The sequence below is a fragment of the Rhinatrema bivittatum genome, chromosome 6, assembly GCF_901001135.1.
Source record: "Rhinatrema bivittatum chromosome 6, aRhiBiv1.1, whole genome shotgun sequence".
NCBI lineage: Eukaryota > Metazoa > Chordata > Amphibia > Gymnophiona > Rhinatrematidae > Rhinatrema > Rhinatrema bivittatum.
In genome coordinates this window covers 198,960,330-198,983,697 of record NC_042620.1, presented here as the reverse complement: position 1 = coordinate 198,983,697, position 23,368 = coordinate 198,960,330, and the positions used below count along the sequence as shown (strand labels likewise).

Genomic DNA, 23,368 nt, shown 5'->3' with positions numbered 1-23,368 from the left:
TTGAAAAGCATGGGTCCCAGTACAGATTCCTGAGGCACTCTACTGCTACCCCCCTCCACTGAGAAAATTGACCATTTAATCCTACTTTCTGTTTCCTGTCTTTTAACCAGTTTGTAATCCACGAAAGGACATCCTTTATTAGTTGTGCAGACAGTTGTAAATTTTGAGACTGCTCTGTTTAGTTAGACAATATAGATTGAGGCAGGACATGTGACAAAGTAGGCTAAAGAGCAAACTAACATACACCAGTAATCTAGAGGGATTCTCTGGTTAGAATCTCTCCTGTATTGATGCTTTGTGGCTGACACAGTAAAAGAAACTTCCTCATTTAATCACATAAGACAAGTGAACCAAAGATGACGTGTAGCTAGCACATGCTAGGATAAATAAATGTATAATGTTTGGTATCCAGGGTATTACCATATATAGCAATACTTAAAGCTGTTTACCTCTTAAAATTGACCATTAGATCACATAGGCAACACATAAGCTTATATTAAATATTAGTCACAGGAAGCTAATGAAGATTTAAATATAGTATTAAATATTCCCAACTGATTTATTGAATGCTTATTATTATGATCTATTCAGCATATATAAAAATTAAAACTGCGACACTGGACCAGAACAGCTTCCTGATTTTGATGATGGCCTTTTTTTTTATGAGAGTTCATGCATCTGAACAGAAATAAAGGAAGTAGAATGGCAACCTATTTTTGGTTCTTGCTTTTAAAAATATTTTTGTATACATTCAGACAGTATAATACAGAGCTAAGAGTTTGGGCTTGATAAGGAATTTCATAATGGCCAGTTTTTATATGAAATTTCCACACCCCCAGTTCACCCAGACCTCCCACCCATTCCGTACTACACAATAAGCACATTTAATATCACGTAGTCTGGACAATTAGCAGGTGCAAAAAAATCAAGTAAGTTGGCAAATGTGCGTGTTTGTCTTTTAAAATAGCAACTTATGTGCATAAGTGCTGACCCTGCTCCAGAATGCCCCTTTTTACGTGCATATATGTGCACACAAAAGTGAAAATACCCACCTATTTTTTACCTTTATATAATACGGAATAGGTGAATAGAAGTTACTTATGTGTCTATATACTAATTTTTACACGTGTAAAGTTTTGAAAATTCACCTCATTCCCTGTACGTACCCGGATCAGTCCAGACAGTGGGTTGAGCCTCCTGTCCAGCAGATGGAGACAGAGAAAAACTGAAAGGGTATCCATATCAAGACAGTGTTCACCCTGTGTCCCTTCAGTATTTCTCTGTCTCCAGCAGATGCAGGCAGTTGAACCTGCGGTTCCCTCTCTTCCTAAATTTCTTCTCTCAGGGAGATTTTTCTCTTCCTAACTTTTCAGGATCTCATTTGTTAATAAAAAAAAAAAAAAAGAAAGCTGATTAACGTTTCTTGTTATAAGTCAAAACCTGTTCCTTAAGGGAGACAGTTCTGTCTCCTCGCTCTTGCAGGGTCCTAGGATAGCTTGCCCCTTGATTGTTCAGCCTAGGATTCCTCCCCGGTGACCTTCTGCCTGGCTTGGGGTGAAACTGGTGGTCCAGTCACTCCCCCTCTCTGGCTGCTTTGACCCTTGAGAAGTCTAATACCTCGGGTCCTGGTGCAGGGAAGAAAAAAGATACCTCTGCTATTTAAAAAAAAAAAAAAAAAGCAGCTTCACAGCGGATAAAGAGCCTAATTTTGACTTTGCAGCAGCTTACCCGCGTTTGCTGGGCTCTGACAGGGAGGCAGCATAGCAGGGTTCACTCTCCTGCTCTTGCTTGAGATTGCAGCCAGGCTCATCTGTTTATTAATTTTGCCGCGGCATTTTTCCTCTCATCATGCCATGTTCAGCGGGTTGCCTGGCCTGCTGGGAGACCGCCTCGTGGCTCTCCCGGTGGTGGCGAGGTCAGCAGCCCACGGTCAGGCTCCTAAACGTGTCTCTAGGCCGCCTCCCACTCTAAAATCCGCGGGAATGGTGGCCATTTTGAGCTCTGCTTTCACAGTAGAATTGGGGCTTCAGGGGGGAGGGGAGCCGGATTTTATAGATTTGCCACCTGATTTAAGTCCTGTGGACTCCCTGGATGGGGTCCCTGACCCTCCTGCTTTAGTTCCTCCTCCCCTAATACCTAAGAAAGCTAAACCTCGATTTTCTTCTGAATTTGTGCTTCTCATGCACAAATCCTATTTAGCTAGCCTGCAGGAAGAGGATGATCCCTCTCCAGATCCCCCCCCCCAGCAAATCTTCCTCAGGTATCCCCCCCCCCAGCCTCCTAAGGTTCCAGACCCGCAGGGCTCAGTCAGGGTCCAGACCGTACCGAGTGTTCCAACTCCCCCTGACCCTCCCCAGCCTTCTCCTACCCCTGATCCTGATGTGGATACAGATTTACTTCTTCCAAATCCACCTATTGAGGGGGATGACCCGCGGGTCCTCAGGTTGTTCAAAAGAGAAGAGCTAGATCCGCTCATCCCTTTTGTGCTAGATGAGCTGGGGATTGATGTCCCACCTGAAGAATCCTCTTCTCCCTCTACTCCCGGGAACATGGACCCTGTCCTGGCAGGACTTAGGGCTCCTCCACATACGATCCATTTCCAGTCCATTCTCATGCAGCTTCTCCTCCAGTAATAGGAGTCCCCTGAATCAGGCCTCCGAGTGGGTAGGGCAATGGATAAACTCTATCCCCTTCCTGACCAATGCCTTGAGATGCTAAAAGTTCCCAAGGTGGATGCTTCGGTCTCCACAGTCACCAAGCAAACAACCATCCCGGTGGTGGGAGCTACGATGTTGAAAGATACTCAGGATTGCAAACTGGAACTGCATCTCAAGCAGATTCAGTAGGTCCTGGCTTTAGGCGTCTGGGCGACAGTCTGTAGCAGTCTCATGCAGCGGGCAAGTCTCAGGTGGGTTCAACAATTACTCAGCACCCAGGACCTCCCTTCTGCAGAGGCGGAACAGGCAGAGCAGCTGGAAGCTGCGATGGCATACGGGGCCGATGCCCTCTATGACTTACTCCAGGTGCAGGCCAGAGCTATGATTTCAGCGGTGTCGGCCAGATAACTTCTCTGGTTGTGGAATTGGTCAGCAGATCCTTCCTCTAAAGTCACAGTTGGGCACGCTTCCCTTCAAGGGTAAACTGCTTTTTGGTGAGGACCTTGAACAGCTTATAAAATCTCTGGGAGACAGCAAGATTCATAAGCTGCCTGAGGACCGTCCTAAGCAGTCTAAGTCCTTTTTTCCCTTGCACTCTCATTTCAGAGGGCAGCGCTGATATAACACCAGAATGCGGGGGTCTTTTCAGAGAGGTACCTCCACCAGATCACAGTCGTGGTCTCATTTCTTTCGTGGCCGATGGCCCTTCCGGGACGGTAACCTCCAAGGCTGGGCCGCAAAGTCCTCCTCACAATGAAATACTGCCGGCCCATTCCTCCGTTCCCAGCATAGGTGGACGTCTGTACCTGTTTCTCGAAGAATGTGTCAAGATTACGAAGGATCAGTGGGTCCTTGATGTGATCAAAAAAAGGCTACGTGTTAGAATTTTCTCGGGACCTCCCTGACCGCTACCTAGTCTCCCCCTGTGGAAGTCGGAAGCGCCCAGTGGTATGTCAGACTCTTGTCCATCTGCAAGAGCTCGGAGCCATAGTCCCGGTCCCTCTCTGGGAACAGGAGTCTGGCCAGTATTCCATCTACTTCGTCATGCCCAAAAAAGACGACTCTTTTCGCCCCCTTCTGGACCTCAAGAGAGTCAATCGAGCCCTCAAGGTTCCCCATTTCCGAATGGAGACCCTGAGGGCGGTTATTGCGGCAGTTCGCTCGGGCGAATTTCTGGCCTCTCTCGACCTGACAGAGGCCTACCTTCATATCCTGATCCGCCAGAAGCATCAGAAGTATCTCTGTTTCAGCATCCTGGGGCAACACTTCCAGTTTCGGGCACTCCCTTTCGGTCTCATCACCGTGCTGCACACTTTTACCAAGGTCATGGTGGTGGTGGCGGCCGCTCTACACCAGGATGGAGTCCTAGTCCATCCTTACCTGGACAACTGGCTCATTCTGGTGAAGTTAGAGTCACTCTGCAAGACAGCGGTTGACAGAGTCTTGATGTTGCTCACTTCCCTCGGGTGGATAGTCAACTTCTCCAAGAGCAACCTTCAGCCCTCTCAGGTTCTGGAATTCCTGGGAGCATGCTTTGACACCCAAGTGGGCAAGGTGTTGCTGCCCGAGTCTCGGGCGCTCAAACTCATGGATCAAGTGCAAAATCTGCTATCCCTCTCGGTGCCCACGGCCTGGGACTACCTTCAAGTTCTGGGCACTATGGCTTCAACTATTGATTTGGTTCCCTGGGCTTTTGCGCATATGTGTCCGTTACAGAAAGCTTTAGTGGCCCGCTGTAAGCCGGTTTCGGAGGAGTTTCAGACACCCCTACCGTTCTCCGACTCTACCAGGCCAGCATGCAGTGATGGCTTTTGCTAGCTCACCTTCTAGAGGGCATACCCCTGCAGACTCCCCAGTGAATTATTGTTATGACGGATGCCAGCCTCTCCGGCTGGGGAGCGGTATGTCAGAATCAGTCTACCCAGGGCCTGTGGACCTCAGTTCAATCCCAGTGGCTCATCAATCGTCCGGAGGCTTGAGTGGTTCATCTGGCATTCAAATCCTTCCTACCCCTGGTCTGCTGCAAGACTGTACGAGTCCTCTCTGACAACGCCACCACAGTAGCTTACATCAATCTCCAGGGCGGCACCAAAGTCGTCTGGTAGCGTTGGAAGCCAGCAAGCTTCTCTCCTGGGTGGAGCGCCATCTGGATCGTGTGGCGGCCTCCCACATTGCGGGGAAGGAGAGTGTTCAAGCCGACTTCCTCAGTCATCAACATCTAGACCCCGGAGAGTGGGAGTTGTCCGAAGAGGCGATGGATCTGTCGTGCGCGAGTGGGGAGCTCCCCACTTGAATCTGATGGCCACTCTGGGAAATGCAAAAGCTCCCAGGTTCTTCAACCACAGAAGAGAGCATTGTTCGGAGGGCGTGGATGCCCTGGTCCTCCCGACATTCTTCTTTATGTGTTCCCATGCTGGCCTCTAGTAGGGAGGAGGAATAGCCTAGAGGTTAGAGCAGTGAGCTACAAACCAGGAGATCAGGGTTCAAGTCCCACTGTTGCTCCTTGTGACCTTGGGCAAGTCACTTTACCCTCCATTGCCTCCAGTACAAACTTAGATTGTAAGCCCTTTGGGGATAGGGAAATACCTACAGTACCTGAATGTAAACCAATGTGATATCTCAGATCAAATATCAGTATTTAAATAAATAATAGTGGGAAAAGTGCTCAGACAGATAGAACTTCACAAAGGGCCTGTCATTCTTGTAGCTTCACAGAGGCCATGATTTGCAGACCTTGCAAGCAAGGGTCCTCTTTACTTGGGTCACCTACCAAACCTGCTGCGCCAAGGTCCTGTATTTTTCAATCGGGCAAATCGCTTTTGTCTAGCAGCCTGGCTTTTGAGCAGCGGTGACTGAAGAAGAAAGGTTACAAGGAGGAAGTTATATCTACGTTGTTACAGGCACGTAAAACTTCTACCCCTCTCGCTTATATCCAGGTCTGGAGAGTGTTTGAGAATATGTGTGCCGAGTCCGGTATACCGGCATGCAAGGCTCCGATGTATCAGGTTCTCTCTTTTCTTCAGAATGGCCTCTCGAAGGGTTTGTCCTTCAGTTCCTTGCGGGTGCAGGTCTCGGCTCTCGGTTCCCTCCTAGGGAGGGTCGATGGTTACGCGGTGGCAACCCATCCGGACATCATTCGGTTCCTCAAGGGTGCCAAGCATTTCAACCCGCCTGTCCGGGCTACTTGTCCGTCGAGGAGCCTTAATTTGGTGCTTTAAGTTCTCTGTGAGGCACCCTTCAAGCCTCTTCGGCAGGCTACTCTTAAAGATCTCTCAAAATGGAATTTCTTGTCTCTATTTGCTTGGCCAGGAGAGTGTCCAAGCTCCAAGCTTTGTCCTGTAGGGAACCCTTTCTTTGTTTTTCTGATACGGGTGTTTCCCTCAAAATAGTCCCGTCCTTCTTACCGAACGTTGTTTCCTCCTTCCACATAAATCAGTCCGTAGAGCTTCCGGCTTTTTCTTCAGAGGATATTGCCAGCACGCCAGGTGGAGACCTCCGGAGACTGGATGTAAAGAGAGTTCTACTGCAATATTTAGAGATCACAAACGAGTTCTGTGTCACTGATCATCTCTTTGTCTTGTGGTGCGGACCCAATAAGGGAAATAAGGTTTCTAAAGCTACTATTGCTTGATGGCTAAAAGGCGATTGCATCGGTGTATATCTGTCTGGGTCGGCTGGACCCAGAGGGCTTAGCCTATTCTTTGCGTTCACAGGCTACCTCTTGGGTGGAGAGTCAGTTGGTTTCACCACAGGAAATATGCAGAGCAGCTACCTTTGCTCAACATTATCGTCTCGATGTCCAAGCGCCAGTGTTTGGCTCCTTCGGCAGGCAGGTGCTTCGAGCAGGACTATCTCGGTCCCACCCTACTTAGGGAAGATTTGGTACATCCCACTGTCCGGACTGATCCGGGTACATGCAGGGAAAGGAAAATTGGTTCTTACCCGCTAATTTTCGTTCCTGAAGTACCACGGATCAGTCCAGACTCCCTCCCTTGCTGCATTTGATTCGTCCGCTCAAAGTTTTCTTCATTCACAGCATTTTGGATGTAGTTGCTTCCTTTCAGAATTTTAAGGCACCGGAAGTATCTACCCGAAAGATATATATGTAAGAGCGGTTCTTTACAGTGTTTTGAATTGTTCAAATTTCCAGTTCATTGTTGCTTGCTTGATCTTATACCAGTTATCTTTATATTTCTCTGCTTTGATAATGTTTATACTGAAGGGACATAGACACACAAGTGAAAATACCCACGTATTTTTTACCTTTATATAATACGGAATACGTGAATAGAAGTTACTTATGTGTCTATATACTAATTTTTACATGTGTAAAGTTTTGAAAATTCACCTCAATGTTGGATATTCAGAAACTGCTCCAGGAGGTTAGACCAACAACATGTAAGCTGGATCCTATCTCTTTAACCTATTTGAAAATCATGGGTCAAAGTTTTTTCCCATTGCTAGTAATGATGGTAAATGATGCATAAGGAAAAAAAATAGAGAGGTGGAAAAAAGAAAAATTAAATAACTAAACACACTAGATAAATCATAAATGTATTAACAGAAGAAACTCAAGAGAACAATCTATATCAATGGGTGTCAGCAAACCAGATGTAGGGTCTCTAAGGACTGCCACTGGTCTTCTCAATCATTCATCTACAGTAAATTTGTAGTTTTTCTTTGCAAATAAAATGGTAACCATATTCAAAAGACAAGCCTAATGAGCCTAATGAGAAGTCTCCAAATTCATTGAACCCAGTCCATGATGCTAAAAGTTTCTGACATCAGCTAATGTTTCATCCTGCAACTGCTTCAGGAGATGAATAAGTGAAAGGGTTCATAAGGTCTTCACATTTATCTGCATTGCTGATGTTCAAAAACGGACCCAAACAAGATCTCAAAAATTGTCCATCTTGGCTATCACAATGCTGAAAGACACTGGACTATAAGAAGACTCCTCCTGATAATAACATGACATTAAATACGTCAAGTATGCTGATGGGCATGGAGGAAAAAAAAACAAAAAATTCAAATTAATTCTTGTTTCAAATACTGCAAACTAAAAAATAAAAAGTCAAATTGTTATAAAACTGATCATGTCACAGCAGCCAATTTGCACAGCTTAAAGGTGAATTTTAAAAGCCCAGGGGTAGATAGGGGTAGATTTTAAAAACTTGCGCACACGCATCCATGTGCACTCGGCACGCACACATGAACACACGATTTTATAAAATCGGGGGTCGCGCATGCAAAGGGGTGCACATTTGTGCAACCTGCATGCGCCAACACCCACAGCCTTCTGCAGTTCCCTCCCAGTCTGCTCCAATTTAGGAGTGGCCTGGGAGGGAACATCCCTACCCCCTATACTAACCTTCCTACCCCTTTCCCTAACCTTCCCACCCCCTAGCCCTATCCTAACCCCCCCTCCCCAAATCCTTGTCTTACCATTTGTTCCTGCCTCGAGGCAGGAGCAAGTTGCGCGTGCTGGCACCTTGCCAGCATGCGATCCCCCGACACAGCGGCAAATGGCCGCTGTGCCGGATACCTCTAGCCACGCCTCACCCCATCCCTGGACCACCCCCACCCCTTTCCCGAGGCCCTGGGACTTAGACACATCCCGGGGATTTACGTGCATGGCCGGGCCTTTGAAAATTGGTCCGTCGTGTGTAATGTTTTGAAAATTTACCTCCCAGAGCATGCCATAATTGGGAGTTACATACACTAGTCGGGCTTGCGCGTGCCCACTGAATTTTTAAAGTCACCCAGATACACATGTATCTCCCACTGCACACACATCTCAAAAGTGTTCAAAAAGGGCAGGGCAAGGGCGTAGTCTGATCAGGATGGGGCATGGGTGTTTGGGGGCGTGGCCAAGAGATGTGCACGTTCTTATGCACCTGGGCATGTGCCCAGATTCCCTGCTGAGTAAGTTTACTTCTGCTGTGGAGGAGATGTACATTAAAAAATAAAAAGGAAGAGCCATTTCTGACAGGTTTAAAGGGTCTGTGGTAACTGGGGGGAGTGTAGACTATCAAACCAGGGGAATTTGGAGGACCTAGCTGTTAACTGGGTGAACTGGTGGATGAACTGGTAAAACTGGCAATGGCATGGGCACATGCTCCTTTTAAAATTCCCCATATTACATGACAGAATCTGGATTTACATGGCTAGGTACATCCCTACTTAAAATTAGGTACACATGTGCACATGCCCAGTGTATTTTCTAACATGTGTGCAGTTGTTTAGAAGTGGTAGCAACTTGGCTGCAGCAGTACAAGTTAAAGTTAAATCCAGCCAAGTTGGAGGTACTCTGCATTAGCGGAAGACAGAAGGAGTTGGCTAGCTAACCCACAATTCATAGCTATAATTGAAATCTAACCACTAGGCTACTCCTCCACTCTGAAAATTCTAGTCCAAGTCATTTTATTCCTTATCCAGGTGAAGAAAAAAACTCAATCTATTCTCAAAATATAAAAAATTGTATACAGTTTTCAGCAAAGAGTGATGTGGCCACATAGCAATGTTCTTCTGCCAATCAGTAGCACTTCAGATTTCTCAATAAATGTCCTCTGTTGAAGATTTTTCATTTACATATCATTCCATCTAAACAGTTAATCAACTGAGAATTTTAAATAGCTTGTAACAATCCAGGGTCACTTTTTTCATGACTCATACGTTTTATTTTTGCAAATTAAACAGAAATTAGTAATACCGAAAATAAAATAGTAACTATACTGTTTAATATAAGGCATAATTATAAGAATTATAGAACCACAACTTTATTTCTGGCAATTCAGGAAACTTACATCATGTAAGGGGGACAAACCTATATTTATTTATTTATTTATTTATAGGCTTTTCTTTGCCGACATTCTTAAAGCACATCATGCCGGCTTACATTGAACTGAAAAGGAGGAAAATACAATGAACAGAATAACATATCATAGTTAAAGCAAATGGTGTAAAATATGAGCATGGTAAAAACATTATATGATTATATATAATAACCAGTCTGGAGACTGGATAATAATCCAGTCTCCAGCAGCACTCATTCAGTCTCCATCAGCACTCATCCAGTCTCATCCAGTCTCCAGCAGCACTCATCCAATCTCCAGCAGCACTCATCCAGTCTCATCCAGTCGCCAGCAGCACTCATCCAGTCTCCATCAGCACTCATCCAGTCTCCAGCAGCACCCATCCAGTCTCCAGCAGCACTCCAGCAGCTCTCATCCAGCCTAGTAGCACTCATCCAGTCTCCAGCAGCACTCATCCAGTCTCCAGCAGCACTCATCCAGCCTCATCCAGTCTCCAACAGCACTCATCCAATCTCCAGCAGCACTCATCCAGTCTCATCCAGTCGCCAGCAGCACTCATCCAGTCTCCATCAGCACTCATCCAGTCTCCAGCAGCACCCATCCAGTCTCCAGCAGCACTCCAGCAGCTCTCATCCAGCCTAGTAGCACTCATCCAGTCTCCAGCAGCACTCATCCAGTCTCCAGCAACAATAATGCACTACCGCCCACGCACCTACAAATCACTCACCCCAATCATGATTTCCCCCACAACACAGTTCCTAGGTCTCACCCTATTTACCATAATCCTATTCAACGCCCAATCACTCACCAACAAAACTCTTATACTCAACGACATACTGCAGGACACAACCCCAGATTTTTGCGCCATAACAGAAACATGGCTCAAATCCACAGACATCACACTTATCAACCAACTACCAACACAGACTTATGATTTCTTCTCCATCCCAAGACAAAAAAAAAGAGGAGGGGTTATCTTCCTCGCTGCAAAAAAATCCTTAAGGTTCACACACCACCCAATCAGTACTACTACCAAACTAGCACTAGGATTGTTCAAATCAGAACATCTCCAAATCCTTCTAGTCTATGCCCCTCCAGGCTTACTAGAGTCAGACCCCTCACCTATTATTGAAACCATAACCTTACATCTTAATCTTGACTCCCCTGCTATAATCCTGGGCGACTTTAACTTACATGTTGACAAAGTCCCCCTCTCAACAAACTGTGAAGCTTTCCTCACCTCACTGTCAGCGATGGGTTTCAGTCAACAAATCAACAAACCCACTCACAAAGCAGGCCACACGCTCGATCTCCTCTTTACAAACACCAGTATTTCTCTCACAAAACAACCAAATTGTAAAAAAGTCCCATGGTCAGATCACTCTCTAATCTTCACCAGCTTTTCTATACCTCGATCAGACTCCAACCTCAACTCAAGACCCTCTTTCCAATACAGAAAACCTTGCTCCTCAGAACACCTCAGCAAACTTCTAACCTCTGATCTACCACTCATTGATGTATCTACACCCAACTCTGCCCTCCAATCTTGGTCCAAAATAACTAATTCTATTGCAAACACTCTCTGCCCACTGACAACCAAAACAAGGTCTTCCAATGCATCCAAACGACAACCCTGGTTTAACGATCAACTACGAAAGCTCAAACAACTACTTCGGCAAAAAGAAAGAAAATGGCGTAAAGCCCCTTCACCGGCCTCACTCTCTGACTACAAACGATCACTCCATCTATACAAAAGTACCACGTTGAAAACCAAAAGAGACTACTATGCCCGGAAGATTCATCACCTCAGCTTTGACTCAAAGGCTTTATTCGCTTTCGTTTCAAGCCTCACTAAACCGATCTCTCCAGATATCCCACCCGAACAAGCCCAGACTAAAGCAAACAAACTGGCTCTTCATTTCAACAAAAAAATATCGGATCTCCTTAATCAGCTGACTCCAAACACCACTTCTCCAGATAACACATACTTTCCCCAAAACAAAGAGATACAGCTTATTGACTTCGAACCCATCACAATCACAGAGATACAAACGGTGTTAAAAAGAATGAAACCATCATCTCACCCATTTGATCAAATCCCTTCCAAAATGCTCCTTCTCATCCCGGACACAATAGCAAAAACCTTAGCAGATATCATAAACTGCTCTCTATCACATGGTATTTACCCGGAAGACCTAAAAACTGCCTCAATCAAGCCACTGTTAAAAAAACCAAATCTAAATGCATGTGATCCCAACAACTTCCGCCCTATTTCCAACCTCCCATTCATAGCGAAAATCATGGAAAAATTGGTAAACACCCAACTATCCAACTACCTAGAGGACCACAGTATTCTGTCCCCTAACCAATATGGTTTTCGCAAAGCCGCAAGCACTGAAACGCTACTACTCTCACTCACGGACTTCCTCCTTTCTGGAATTGATAAAGGCCAAGCATATTTACTAATTCTTCTTGACTTTTCGGCGGCCTTCGACACCGTCAACCACGCCCTCCTTCTAAAACAGCTGGCAAACATTGGTTTAACAGGTGCCACACTTAACTGGTTCAAAACATTTCTAGAAAATAGAGGATATAGAGTCAAAATTCACAATAAAGAATCCCAATACCACCATTCCAATAGAGGGGTGCCGCAGGGTTCATCACTTTCACCCACGCTATTCAATGTCTACCTCCTACCACTATGTCAACTTCTTACAAAACTAAGCCTGAAACACTTCCTTTTCGCTGACGACGTACAGATCGTGATCCCCATAGAAGAATCTATATCAAAAACAATGGAATATTGGGACAGTTGCTTATCAGAAATTAAACTCCTCCTCACCAGTCTAAACCTTGTACTTAATGCTTCTAAAACAGAATTCCTGCTCATATCACCGGAAAACAATAATACACTCCCAAAACCACCCACACTCCTTCAAACAGCCCACGTAAGAGATTTAGGAGCCATCCTGGACAATCGACTCAACCTCAAACCATTCATTAACCAAACCACCAAGGACTGCTTCTACAAATTACATATTCTGAAAAGAATCAAACCACTTTTCCACGCCCAGGACTTTAGAACAATACTACAAGCAATAATCTTTTCCAAATTAGATTATTGCAACTCATTACTACTAGGCCTCCCAGCTTCCTATACCAAACCGCTTCAAATGGTTCAGAACTCTGCAGCCAGAGTCCTTACAAACTCCAGGAAAATGGACCACATCTCACCCATCCTCAAAAACCTCCACTGGCTACCGATCCACTATAGAATCATGTACAAAACCATCAACATCATATACAAAACTATCAACCAAAACACGCACCTCGACCTACAAATACCTCTTAAAAAATACACTTCCGCCAGACCCATCAGGGAATACTACAAAGAGTCACTCCAAATTCCAAAGGCCAAAACCTACCAACATAAATCATTGAGTCTTAGAGCCTTCTCTTCAGCAGGTCCAACTCTCTGGAACTCTATCCCACCTGATTTGAGACAGGAGCCATGCTCTCTAACATTTAGGAAAAGACTAAAAACCTGGCTTTTGAAAAAAGCATTTCCAAGCATTGAATAAAACCTCCATTAAATAGCACAAACTCTTATTCTATAACTGGACCTAATACAAATCAACCAACCTTAAATTGACCCTCATCAATACCTTCTGAGCTTTTATCATACCATTATCGTATTTATGCATCCGGTTATTTATGTACCGTCTCATAGTGATGTACCGCCACAGTTACTCACATATTCTTATTTAATCACTTTGCTACTCTATTACATTAATAGGCCAAAATGTAAATATTGCTCTGTACAATCTCTCCCCTTTTCCAGTTCCAAGTTGATTTCCCTGATTTTTTGTAACTTTCTCACATCCTTTATTTGATTCACTGTATTTATTCACTGTATTTAAAGTTCAAGGTTCTTACTGAGAACATTGTTTTAAGTTATGTTATGCTTTACACACTCTGTTAATTGTAAACCGGGTTGATGTGATGCCTGTCATGAAACTCGGTATAACAAAAACAATAAATAAATAAATAAATAACATAAAAGAACTGATAGGGAGGGTAGAAAAGGTAGAAAGAGAAAAACTTTGTACAGTCTATACAACTTTATCATTGTGTACGTATATCTTTGAAACAACACTATTGTGTGTCTGAGTTTCTTTTGTTAGTTTCATGAAATCAATGGATAAGAACATAAGAACATAAGAAAATGCCATACTGGGTCAGACCAAGGGTCCATCAAGCCCAGCATCCTGTTTCCAACAGTGGCCAATCCAGGTCATAAGAACCTGGCAAGTTTATTTATAACAAGTGATTTATAATATGATCTGCCTAGACCTGAGGATAGTGTGGAATACAAATGTTTTAAATAACTAAAATAAATGAATATAATAATATTATAAACTTGTTTAGTTTTTATTTGCTGTTTTATTTCTGTCATCCCCTTTGAACCTATAGATTTTAACATTTACATTCCTTCAATAATAAGAAAAGGTTGGTTATTTTTTTCAACAACAAAATCAACCAAGTAAATCTTGTGCCAGAGAGGTTGTTGGTGGGAGATTGTCCACATGAGCGCTACTAACTAAAATTAGAATTATTTATGTATATTGATAACTTCATTACCTAAAAAGACTATACAATTTAATAAGGAAAATGGGGTAAATTGTTGATTGTTCTTTCTTTGAGGATGTATTTTCTGGAACTGAGTTACATTTATTGTCACAGTGTAGCCACATCATTAACAACCTGTCTGTTATGGAAGGTTTCATGGAGCATTTAGAGGGTAATATTCAAAGTCATTTGTGTACATAAAACATGGATTTGCGAGCGTAAAATGTCTGGGGTTTGTGTGCTTAAAAGTAAGCATATGACCCAATTTCCCACATACAAGTATGCATAAAAGATAGGTGTTCCAGGGGCAGAGTTGGGATTTATGGACATATTTTTAATTTTAATAAATATGCACATGAATTCACACACAAAATAAGTTTTGCAAAGAATAGAACTGTGTGGGTGAGACTGTACACATTATTTTGGTTAATTTTCAAAGCAGCCTTATGCATATGTCTGCTTTGAAAATTGGTATAATTCATGTATGTTATTGCTGACTTCCTTATATGGGCTGTTGGCACATAGGGAGGGTAATTTTCAAAGAAAAGCAATATTTTAATGTTTTACCTTACATATGTAAGCATGCTGCTTCTAGTGGCATGTTGTTCGCAGGCATAAATGTGTATGGGTAGATTTAGCACATAAATTTGAAAATCAAAAATAAGCATTTAAATGCTAACTCCTCCCCAACTCAGCCTGCCAGAATGCTTCTTTCCAGTGTGCATGAAAGTACCCACAAAATCACTACTGTGCATATTTTTAAGTGTTCTAAAAGCCCATTTATGCACAAAAACACAGTTTTATGTTAAAAAAATGCTTTTGAAAATCAGGCCTTTTAAGAACAATATTGCTCCATTTCATTGTTTTGATAAATAACATATTACACAGATGTCTGGAGACCAATATTTCCTTTTACACGGTCAAGCTGTGGGTATTTAAACCCATAGATTCTTTCTGTGATTCTGTTTTATTTCACTTTCTTCAGTTTTTATATGACCCTGATGAATTTGGATTGGTGAAGCAGGCCTCCTTGTATATCAGTGACTTCTGGAATAAACTGGATGTTTGTGCTATCCTTATCTTTATGGCAGGCTTGATCTGCAGGTGAGTTTAAGTGGGAGATGCTTTGATGATTTGGACACTTCTTTCTTTACGTCAAATATTCATTCATGTCCATGGCATAGTGGTTTTCTCTAGTATTGGACTGGTTATGAAAGAGTGAGTATCCCTTTCTATTTATGCATAACAATAACCTCCTCTCATTTAGAAATAATCTATATTTCCTAACAGGTCACATTCTGGAAAATGTTTTTATTGTTTTTTTTTCAATATTAACACTAGTAAGTAGGCATCTTGAGTAAGAACCTAAAAACATAGGGCTGGATTTTAAGAGGAACGCGCAACCCAGCACACATAAATCTACGCCCGATTTTATAACATGCGTGCACAGCCACACGCATGTTATAAAATCCAGGGTCGGCGTGTGCAAAGGGGTGAACATTTGTGCAACTTGTGTGCGCCGAGCCTTAGGGGAGCCCCGATGGCTTTCCCTGTTCCCTCCGAGGTGCTGGTGAGGACACTCCTGATCAGTTAAAGGGCATGAGAAATATGTTAAAGTAGATTCTGTATTAAAAGCTGAAAATGTGTTTAATAATGACATTTTTATTTACTTTGCTTAGATTAATTCCTGTCACATTTTATTCTGGGAGAATCATCCTGTCTTTGGACTTCATCATCTTCTGCCTACGTCTCATGCACATTTTTACCATCAGCAAAACTCTAGGACCAAAGATCATCATCGTAAAGAGAATGGTGAGAACGTCATCTCCTTAGACAGTGGGAAATAAAATTTCAAAGCCACCTAGTTGGTTAAGCAAGGACTTAGCCATCTAGATTGAAGCCTTGGAAATTTGCTGAGGATGACTGGATACATTTATTCCACTAGTTTCATTAGGGGGAGCGGGAATTTAGCAACTCAAATTCTGGGTAGTCTTAGGAGGGTGGATAAAACTAGTCAGCTAATGCTAGCTGGCTTACTTAACTGCCTAAACCAAGGCCCAGCTAGCTTAAGTGTATCTGCCTATGCTGCATCCTGAAGCCAGTAATCCTGCATCCTGCCTGATGTCAATAGCAATGTGCACCCCCTCCTCTGACAGTCACCCAGTCAGCCTTCCCTTCCAATATGAAAAGCAAGTAGGCATCCTGACAGTCCTCTGCCTACTTCCCAAAAAACCCCCAAATTTTAAACTCTGTACTGGCAGGAGGCCATCGCTTTTCCTCCTATCAGCCTGGTGGTCAGCTTGGCTCTAGCAGTGCTTAGCACCAGAACAAAGCTGGATGCAGGAATGGTAGGAGGTAAAGCTGTGTCCTCCTGCTGGCTTTGAATCTGTATCTTTGGGGTTTCTAAGAGGTAGGAGGAGGGATGGGGGAGGTTGGGGGGCAACTTTATTTTATAAGATCAGGTGGAAGGGAGAATTGAGAAGGAAACATGTTAAATACTATTGGAAGGATGGGTTGGGGCTCAAGAGGGGCCAGCTTATCACTAATATATAATGCTTTGTTTGTCTGTTTTTTATGCTCATTTTCCATATGAAACAAACAGAAACAAGTTTAGATTTTTGCTGCTAAGTTTCAGTATTGCTGGTAAAAACTAAAACACCAAAAACTTCAATCTCCAAAAGTGATTTACCCCGGCCTGGACTTAAGCACAGGCTTACTATGCGAGTCCCTAGGGTGGCAATTATTTTTTGTCGAGGGGGTGGGGAGACAAATTTCCTGCCCAGACTTCCAAAGACATCCCTTCAGTTGCCTCCACCACTTCCACTTCCCCCTAGACCTCGGCTTCAGTGATGCAATCCTTACAGTGCAGTGCATGTGGAGACTAACCCTGTGCTCATAGGCCCTGACCCTCCTGGTTCCAGCAATCCTTTTTACCTGATCCTCAGCCAAAACTGGAACCTCATAGGTGTGTTTGCAGGGCTTTCTCATTCACAGGCCAATGCAATAATCTGTGCATTAAGAGCCTGTGCACTGAATTTCAGCAAACAGTTTTAATGCACAGGTTAGAATTTTTTTTAACTCCCGATGCATTAAGCTAATGCTATGCTAATGCATCGGGAGTTAAAATGTGCTTACATTGAGCACAGGCTGAACGCACATTTTCACTTGGATAGAGCTGAACAGGAGCCAGCATAAAGGAGCATAACTTTTGTTTGTTTCCTATCCAGCTATATGGCCATGGTTAGACTTAAAAAATAAATGAATTGTTGAGCCTCTGCTGCTTGTGTTCATGGATAGGGGGGAAGCCCTGGTGGTGGATCCAGTGTTTGAAACTTTACTCCACCTCTGATCAGGAGTAGAGATGTGAATCGTGTGATCGATCGTCTTAACGATCGATTTCGGCTGGGGGGGGGGAGGGAATCGGATCGTCGCGGTTTTGTTTTTGTAAATATCGTGTAAATCGTAAATCAGGGGAGGGCGGGAAAACCGGCACACTAAAACATCCCTAAAACCCACCCCGACCCTTTAAAATAAATCCCCCACCCTCCCGAACCCCCCCAAATGCCTTAAATTACCTGGGGTCCAGAGCGGGGGGCCCGGTGTGATCTTTTACTCTCGGGCCTGCGGTGCATTGTAGAAATGGCGCCGGCGCTACCTTTGCCCTGTCATATGACAGGTCAAAGGTAGCGCCGGCGCCATTTTGTTTTTTGTCCCCCGACGTCAGGAGCGTAGGAGATTGCTCACGGACCCCCGCTGGACCCCCAGGGACTTTTGGCCAGCTTGGGGGGGCCTCCTGACCCCCACAAGACTTGCCAAAAGTCCAGCGGGGGTCCGGGAGCGACCTCCTGCAGTCGAATCGTTTTGCCGTATGGCCGGCGCCATTTTGCGCCATTTGCCGGCGCCATTTGCCGGCCATTTGCCGGCGCCATTTCTACAATGCACCGCAGGCCCGAGAGTAAAAGATCACACCGGGACCCCCGCTCTGGACCCCAGGTAATTTAAGGCATTTTGGGGGGGTTCGGGAGGGTGGGGGATTTATTTTAAAGGGTCGGGGTGGGTTTTAGGGTTGTTTTAGTGTGCCGGTTTTTCTGCCCTCCCCCTTCCCCTCCCCCTTCCCCCGATTTACGATTTTTGACGATAAATCGGGGGAATTCCTATTGTATCGCGCTTCTAACGATTTTTGACGATTTAAAATATATCGGACGATATTTTAAATCGTCAAAAAACGATTCACATCCCTAATCAGGAGTAAAGTTTCTAGCATTAAGAAAATGTGCGCTCAGCCTGTGCACTTCTCTGCAGTGGGAGGGAATACTTAATGCCTTTATTTGCGTGGAATTTCCTTGTGAGGAGAGTTAATTTTTAAACGCACATTTTGTACAGGTAAAACTCCTCCCTGCATCGATAGTAATGTTCACCTGCACAAAATGTGTTTAAGTGTGGGTAAAACCATGTGTTCAGCTGACTACAGTGTATTGCATTGGCCTGTCAGTCCTATATCCTGCTGCTCTGGCTCCCACCCACCTCCCCATGTTGCTGGGTGGTCCAGTGCCTAGGGTTCCTGCTTTACCCCCTGGTTCAAATCCCTTCTGGTATTTTTTCCATATAGATGTCCAGAAGGTCTCCTATTTCTGCATGTGCTAGACTTTCTTTTATACAGGTTTTACAGCAAGGGGGCTAAGTTATGCAGGGAAGAAGATTGCGCATGCATTGTTTAATCTGTATATACTATTTGTATATACTATATATATATTTGTATATACTGTATATACTATTTAGTTCACAGATGTTTTGAGTTCACAGAAGTTGCAATTTTAGGGGTTAGTATGTAGGCTAATAGCATGCTCATGCTAATGTGGTCATTTCTTAACATGCCCATGCTAACATTTAGTGGATACCCTACTTCGTGGCATTTTAGCGTGCCTGTTAAATTTTAGCAATATGCACACTAAACATTTTTTCTGCATGAGTTTTGTGTAAAGACCCCTACAGCTCGGATTGAGTATCTGTTCATTCCTTTATTTAATGAGGTTCTAGGTTCTTCTACTCAGCATTTAGTTGCTGGGCAAATGTACTTACTTCTGCTGTTTTATGGCTTTTAGATGAAGGACGTCTTCTTTTTCCTCTTTCTCCTGGCTGTTTGGGTTGTGTCCTTTGGAGTTGCCAAGCAGGCTATCCTTATCCATAACGAGGGTCGTGTGGATTGGATCTTCAGAGGGGTCGTTTATCACTCTTACCTGACAATATTTGGGCAGATTCCTTCCTATATAGATGGTATGTAATGGAGGAGTCAGCATGGCATTCACTCCATATTGTGTGGCTGATATAGAGGCAGAAATATAAACAGAACTTTATGATAATGGAGATTTCCTCATGAACTGCTTCTTCATGGTTGTCACAATATTTAGGTCTAAAGTTTCAAAAAATAAGATACCAAAGTAGTGATTAGCACCCTTAAACTTGAACTCTAATAACTAATAGTTAAATAATTTCAAATTATGATTAATTAGGGGCTTTTTTCCCATTCTGATTAAGAACATAAGAACATAAGAACATGCCATACTGGGTCAGACCAAGGGTCCATCAAGCCCAGCATCCTGTTTCCAACAGTGGCCAATCCAGGCCATAAGAACCTGGCAAGTACCCAAAAACTAAGTCTATTCCATGTTACCGTTGCTAGTAATAGCGGTGGTTATTATCTAAGTCAACTTAATTTAATTCTACAAAAAAAAATCTTAGTGAATCAGACTTTCAATCAAACCACCAAATACAGCTGTATTTGATATTTTTGTATAACTTTACTCAAAATTATTTGCGCAACAGGGCATAAACTAAACTAAGTGATTATTTTTCCTGGTAATCTGAAAACTCCAGCTTAACCAATGAATAAGCAATTATCAAATTTCTATTTCCAGGTTTTTCAGTAATATATAAAAAATAATTATTAAAACAGTATGAGGATAACTTTAAAAGCTGCATGCATGTGCATTCTTATACATGTTTATATGGGCACATACAAATTTACTACTATATTTTATTACCTGCACATATCATTTATGCGCAGGTGAAAAAATGTGCACAAATATATGCTCAAACATGCACACGCTTGTAAAAAATTCATGCCACATAGGTTCGACAATATCCAGATAAGCTGCGACTCTTAACCGGTTAAATTCTGATTTATCAGGCTAAGTAGTGGCAAAGGCTGTACTTAGCCATCTTGAGCCTGGATTTACTAAACCACGATAAGGCAATATCGTGAGTTAAACACCATGTTGAATGCTGTTTATCGTGTTGTGCTGCTATATTGCAGCACAACACAGCACTATCATGCTATATTGCATGCTTTCTCAACAGCAGGACCAACTATCCGAGCTTTCTCGACAGCAGGACCAACTATTTGGAATAACATCCCTTCAGACCTCAGGCTGGAACCATGCCTCCCAACATTTAGGAAAAAACTTAAGACATGGCTTTTCCGCCAAGCCCTCTCAGATCCCCCGGATACACACTAGATGACCTAAGTACCTTCATGAGCGATGGAACCTTGTACCTCTAAGTTCATTAAGCACTAGCCCGCTTACCCTATTGTATTATATTACTAGTTTTCTGCCATCCTAGGCCTCTCTTTCCAGCTGATTAAGCCTCCAAGTTCACCCTCCTTGTTGAGTGTAACTTTGCCGCCTCCGTTCATATGTTTATTTTTGTTTCAGTTTTTTACCCTGTTCGATGTAAACCGATCTGATATGGTTATTACCATGAAGGTCGGTATAGAAAAGTGTTAAATAAATAAAAATAAATATTGCATGCTATATTACAGCACTATCATGTGATAGAGCACAAGATTTCCTCCCCGAATGGAAATAAGCTGCTTAGCATGCATGCAAAGCAGCTTATGCATAGGCAATCCAATATAAATGTAACCCTTTTTTGGGGGATAGGTTGAATGCCAAAGAGTCATTAAATAATTCCTTTCTTGGGGCTAACTCCTCAGTCTCTTTTCCCCTCTTCTTGTTCCAAGTGGTCGGTCTTTTCTGTTGGGGGGAAGGATAACCTTCAAGGCCCAGGGCAGGAATGATCTCTCTTGTGGTTGTGTTACTGTAGCTCTTCAGGACAGGCACACATACAAACCAGGCTGGACTCACTGTATGGGTGTTCAAAATAAAGTTTGTTATGATTGATGTAAAAAATAAATTGTCCAGATACATCCAGCTTCCTCAGCTCTACAGGAGTACTGATCTTTAGTGTCTCTACCTCTGTGGAAGCATCACCCAGAGCTGAGGCCTGGAAGCTGTTTATCCTCCATGCGTTGGATTGATACTTGTCTCAAGCTGGCTGAGGTGTCCTGTTTCTGGATCCCCTTCCCAGTACCTGTGGTCCAAAGGTACTCCCCGAACTCCAACCTGACTATTGTCCTTTGTCCTGGGGTGGAAATTCCATGAGGGTCTCCAGATAACTTTCTCCTCTTCTCTCCCTTTGATTCTTCTTTGAAAGATAATTGCAGGCCTTCCTGAAGGAAAGGCTTCTGGATCACAGTTCTTAAAGGTGAGACTGTTCAGGATAAGAAGGGTGACAGAAAAATACTTCCTCCCTTCTCCAATAGGAAAAAAACTCAAACTTGGAAAAACTTTCTCTTTTCTCCTTGCTCCGGCTCTGTAACCTCCTCTTGGTCTGAGCAAAAAGGTACACAGCCCCTCCTGATCACCCTCAGCAGAGGATACAGACTGCCAGGCAGGGTACAGGTCAAAACTGTATAAACCAGAAAAAACAGCCAAAATCTTTTTATCCCTCTCCCCTCCCTTTAGTCCTTACTGGGGAACTGGAAGGGCAGTGCCTCTCCTTTCCTATGCTAAGCTGAGGGCCTACCTTGGAGAGCACATTGAGACAACTCCTTCTCCTTCGAAAGCAAACCTACAATGCCATACTCTAATCTGGACTAACCCTTCCCTTATGCCTCAGGGGCTCTCCATTCCAGTCAGTCTATGGGGGAGGTGCTGTTACGAATGGTATGCCCCTTTGCAGCTGTCTAACCAAGGGCTGGGAACTAGGCCATCTAGTGGTGACCCCATGGTCTCTACATAAGTAAAATAATGCAAAAAAGTAATCCCCCATTATTTTAGCGCATTTCAGGGAACTGTAACTATTTTCCTGGAGGAGCATAAAGAAACCTGATGGTCCTGTGGGAAAATTAAAAATGCCAAGGCCCAAAAATACCCCCAGGCCAAAACCACCCTGGGAGTCAATGGCGACCCCCACCTGCCTTCCGAGTTGACACTAGCCTCTGAAATAAAAAAAAAAATAGAATTGTAACTGCGTGGTGATGGCCTGCTCCCTTTCCCAGCCCCTCCCAAATGACAAAAATCCCTCCTCAGTCATCCCTTCCCCCCTCCAAATAAAGTTAAATCTGAATACTTTCCTCCTATCTCTAAGTCTTATTCTTAGACAACTCAGAACCAGGAACCCTTAGCTGGGGTTAGATGCAGGAGGAAGATTTGTCAGTCAATTTAGGATTGTCCAATTTCTTACAGGATTCTAGCACAGAATCTAGGGCAACTTTGTTGGTAATATATGTATTGGAATCAGATAGGGAGTGGACATTAAAAAGGTTTTTCCATAGCAAATCTAGATTATTTATGGGACATAGAGCAGCCATTTTCCCAGATGTATCTAGAGTAACACAGGCTAGGAGGAAGTTTTCTGTCCTTTAAAGAGAGAATTATTGCTTTAGGGTTCACATTTATATTGCATTTTCCATGTAAATGTGTGATGAAATCTGGGGATACTAGGTATATATTCATTGACCCTAAACAACCTGAATCCTTTCTTCAAATGATAACTTTCTCTCCTTCTATCACCTCGTAATATTTAGGATTTAGTAGAGATAAATTCATCTGGTATATATTCATTTACTTGATTAACACAGTCTTCATTTCTCCTCCATTATTGAGGTATAATATTGTTAAACTGTTTCTTTTGGAAACTGCTTTTGGTTTTTATTGAATTTCTTTTGTTTTTTTCTGGAGTCAAGTATTCTTGATTTAATCTGTTAAAACTCAGAGATATATTCATAAAATTAAATCTTGTGTCTAGGGTCCCTTCCATTCCCCAGCCCCCCCCAAAAATGACCCTGTTGGTCTGGAGGGAGGCATAGGTGGACCCCTCCCCCACACCCTCACACCCCTAGCCCCACTATACCTCTAAAAACCATTTTTTGAACTCAGTGGAGGGTGTCGGGTGCACTCTAGCCCTGGGCCTGATCAATGCCAC

General features: G+C 43.4%; 1 protein-coding gene across 1 annotated transcript in view; it reads left to right on the top strand.

Annotated features, from left to right (window-relative positions):
• TRPM2 (transient receptor potential cation channel subfamily M member 2) overlaps nucleotides 1-23,368 on the top strand; it is a 319,065-nt gene that overhangs the window by 117,322 nt on the left and 178,375 nt on the right. The window contains exons 15-17 of the mRNA XM_029607926.1: nucleotides 15,087-15,205; nucleotides 15,781-15,913; nucleotides 19,204-19,375. Of these exons, the coding sequence (XP_029463786.1) occupies nucleotides 15,087-15,205; nucleotides 15,781-15,913; nucleotides 19,204-19,375 (424 nt within the window). The remainder of the gene's footprint in view (nucleotides 1-15,086; nucleotides 15,206-15,780; nucleotides 15,914-19,203; nucleotides 19,376-23,368) is intronic.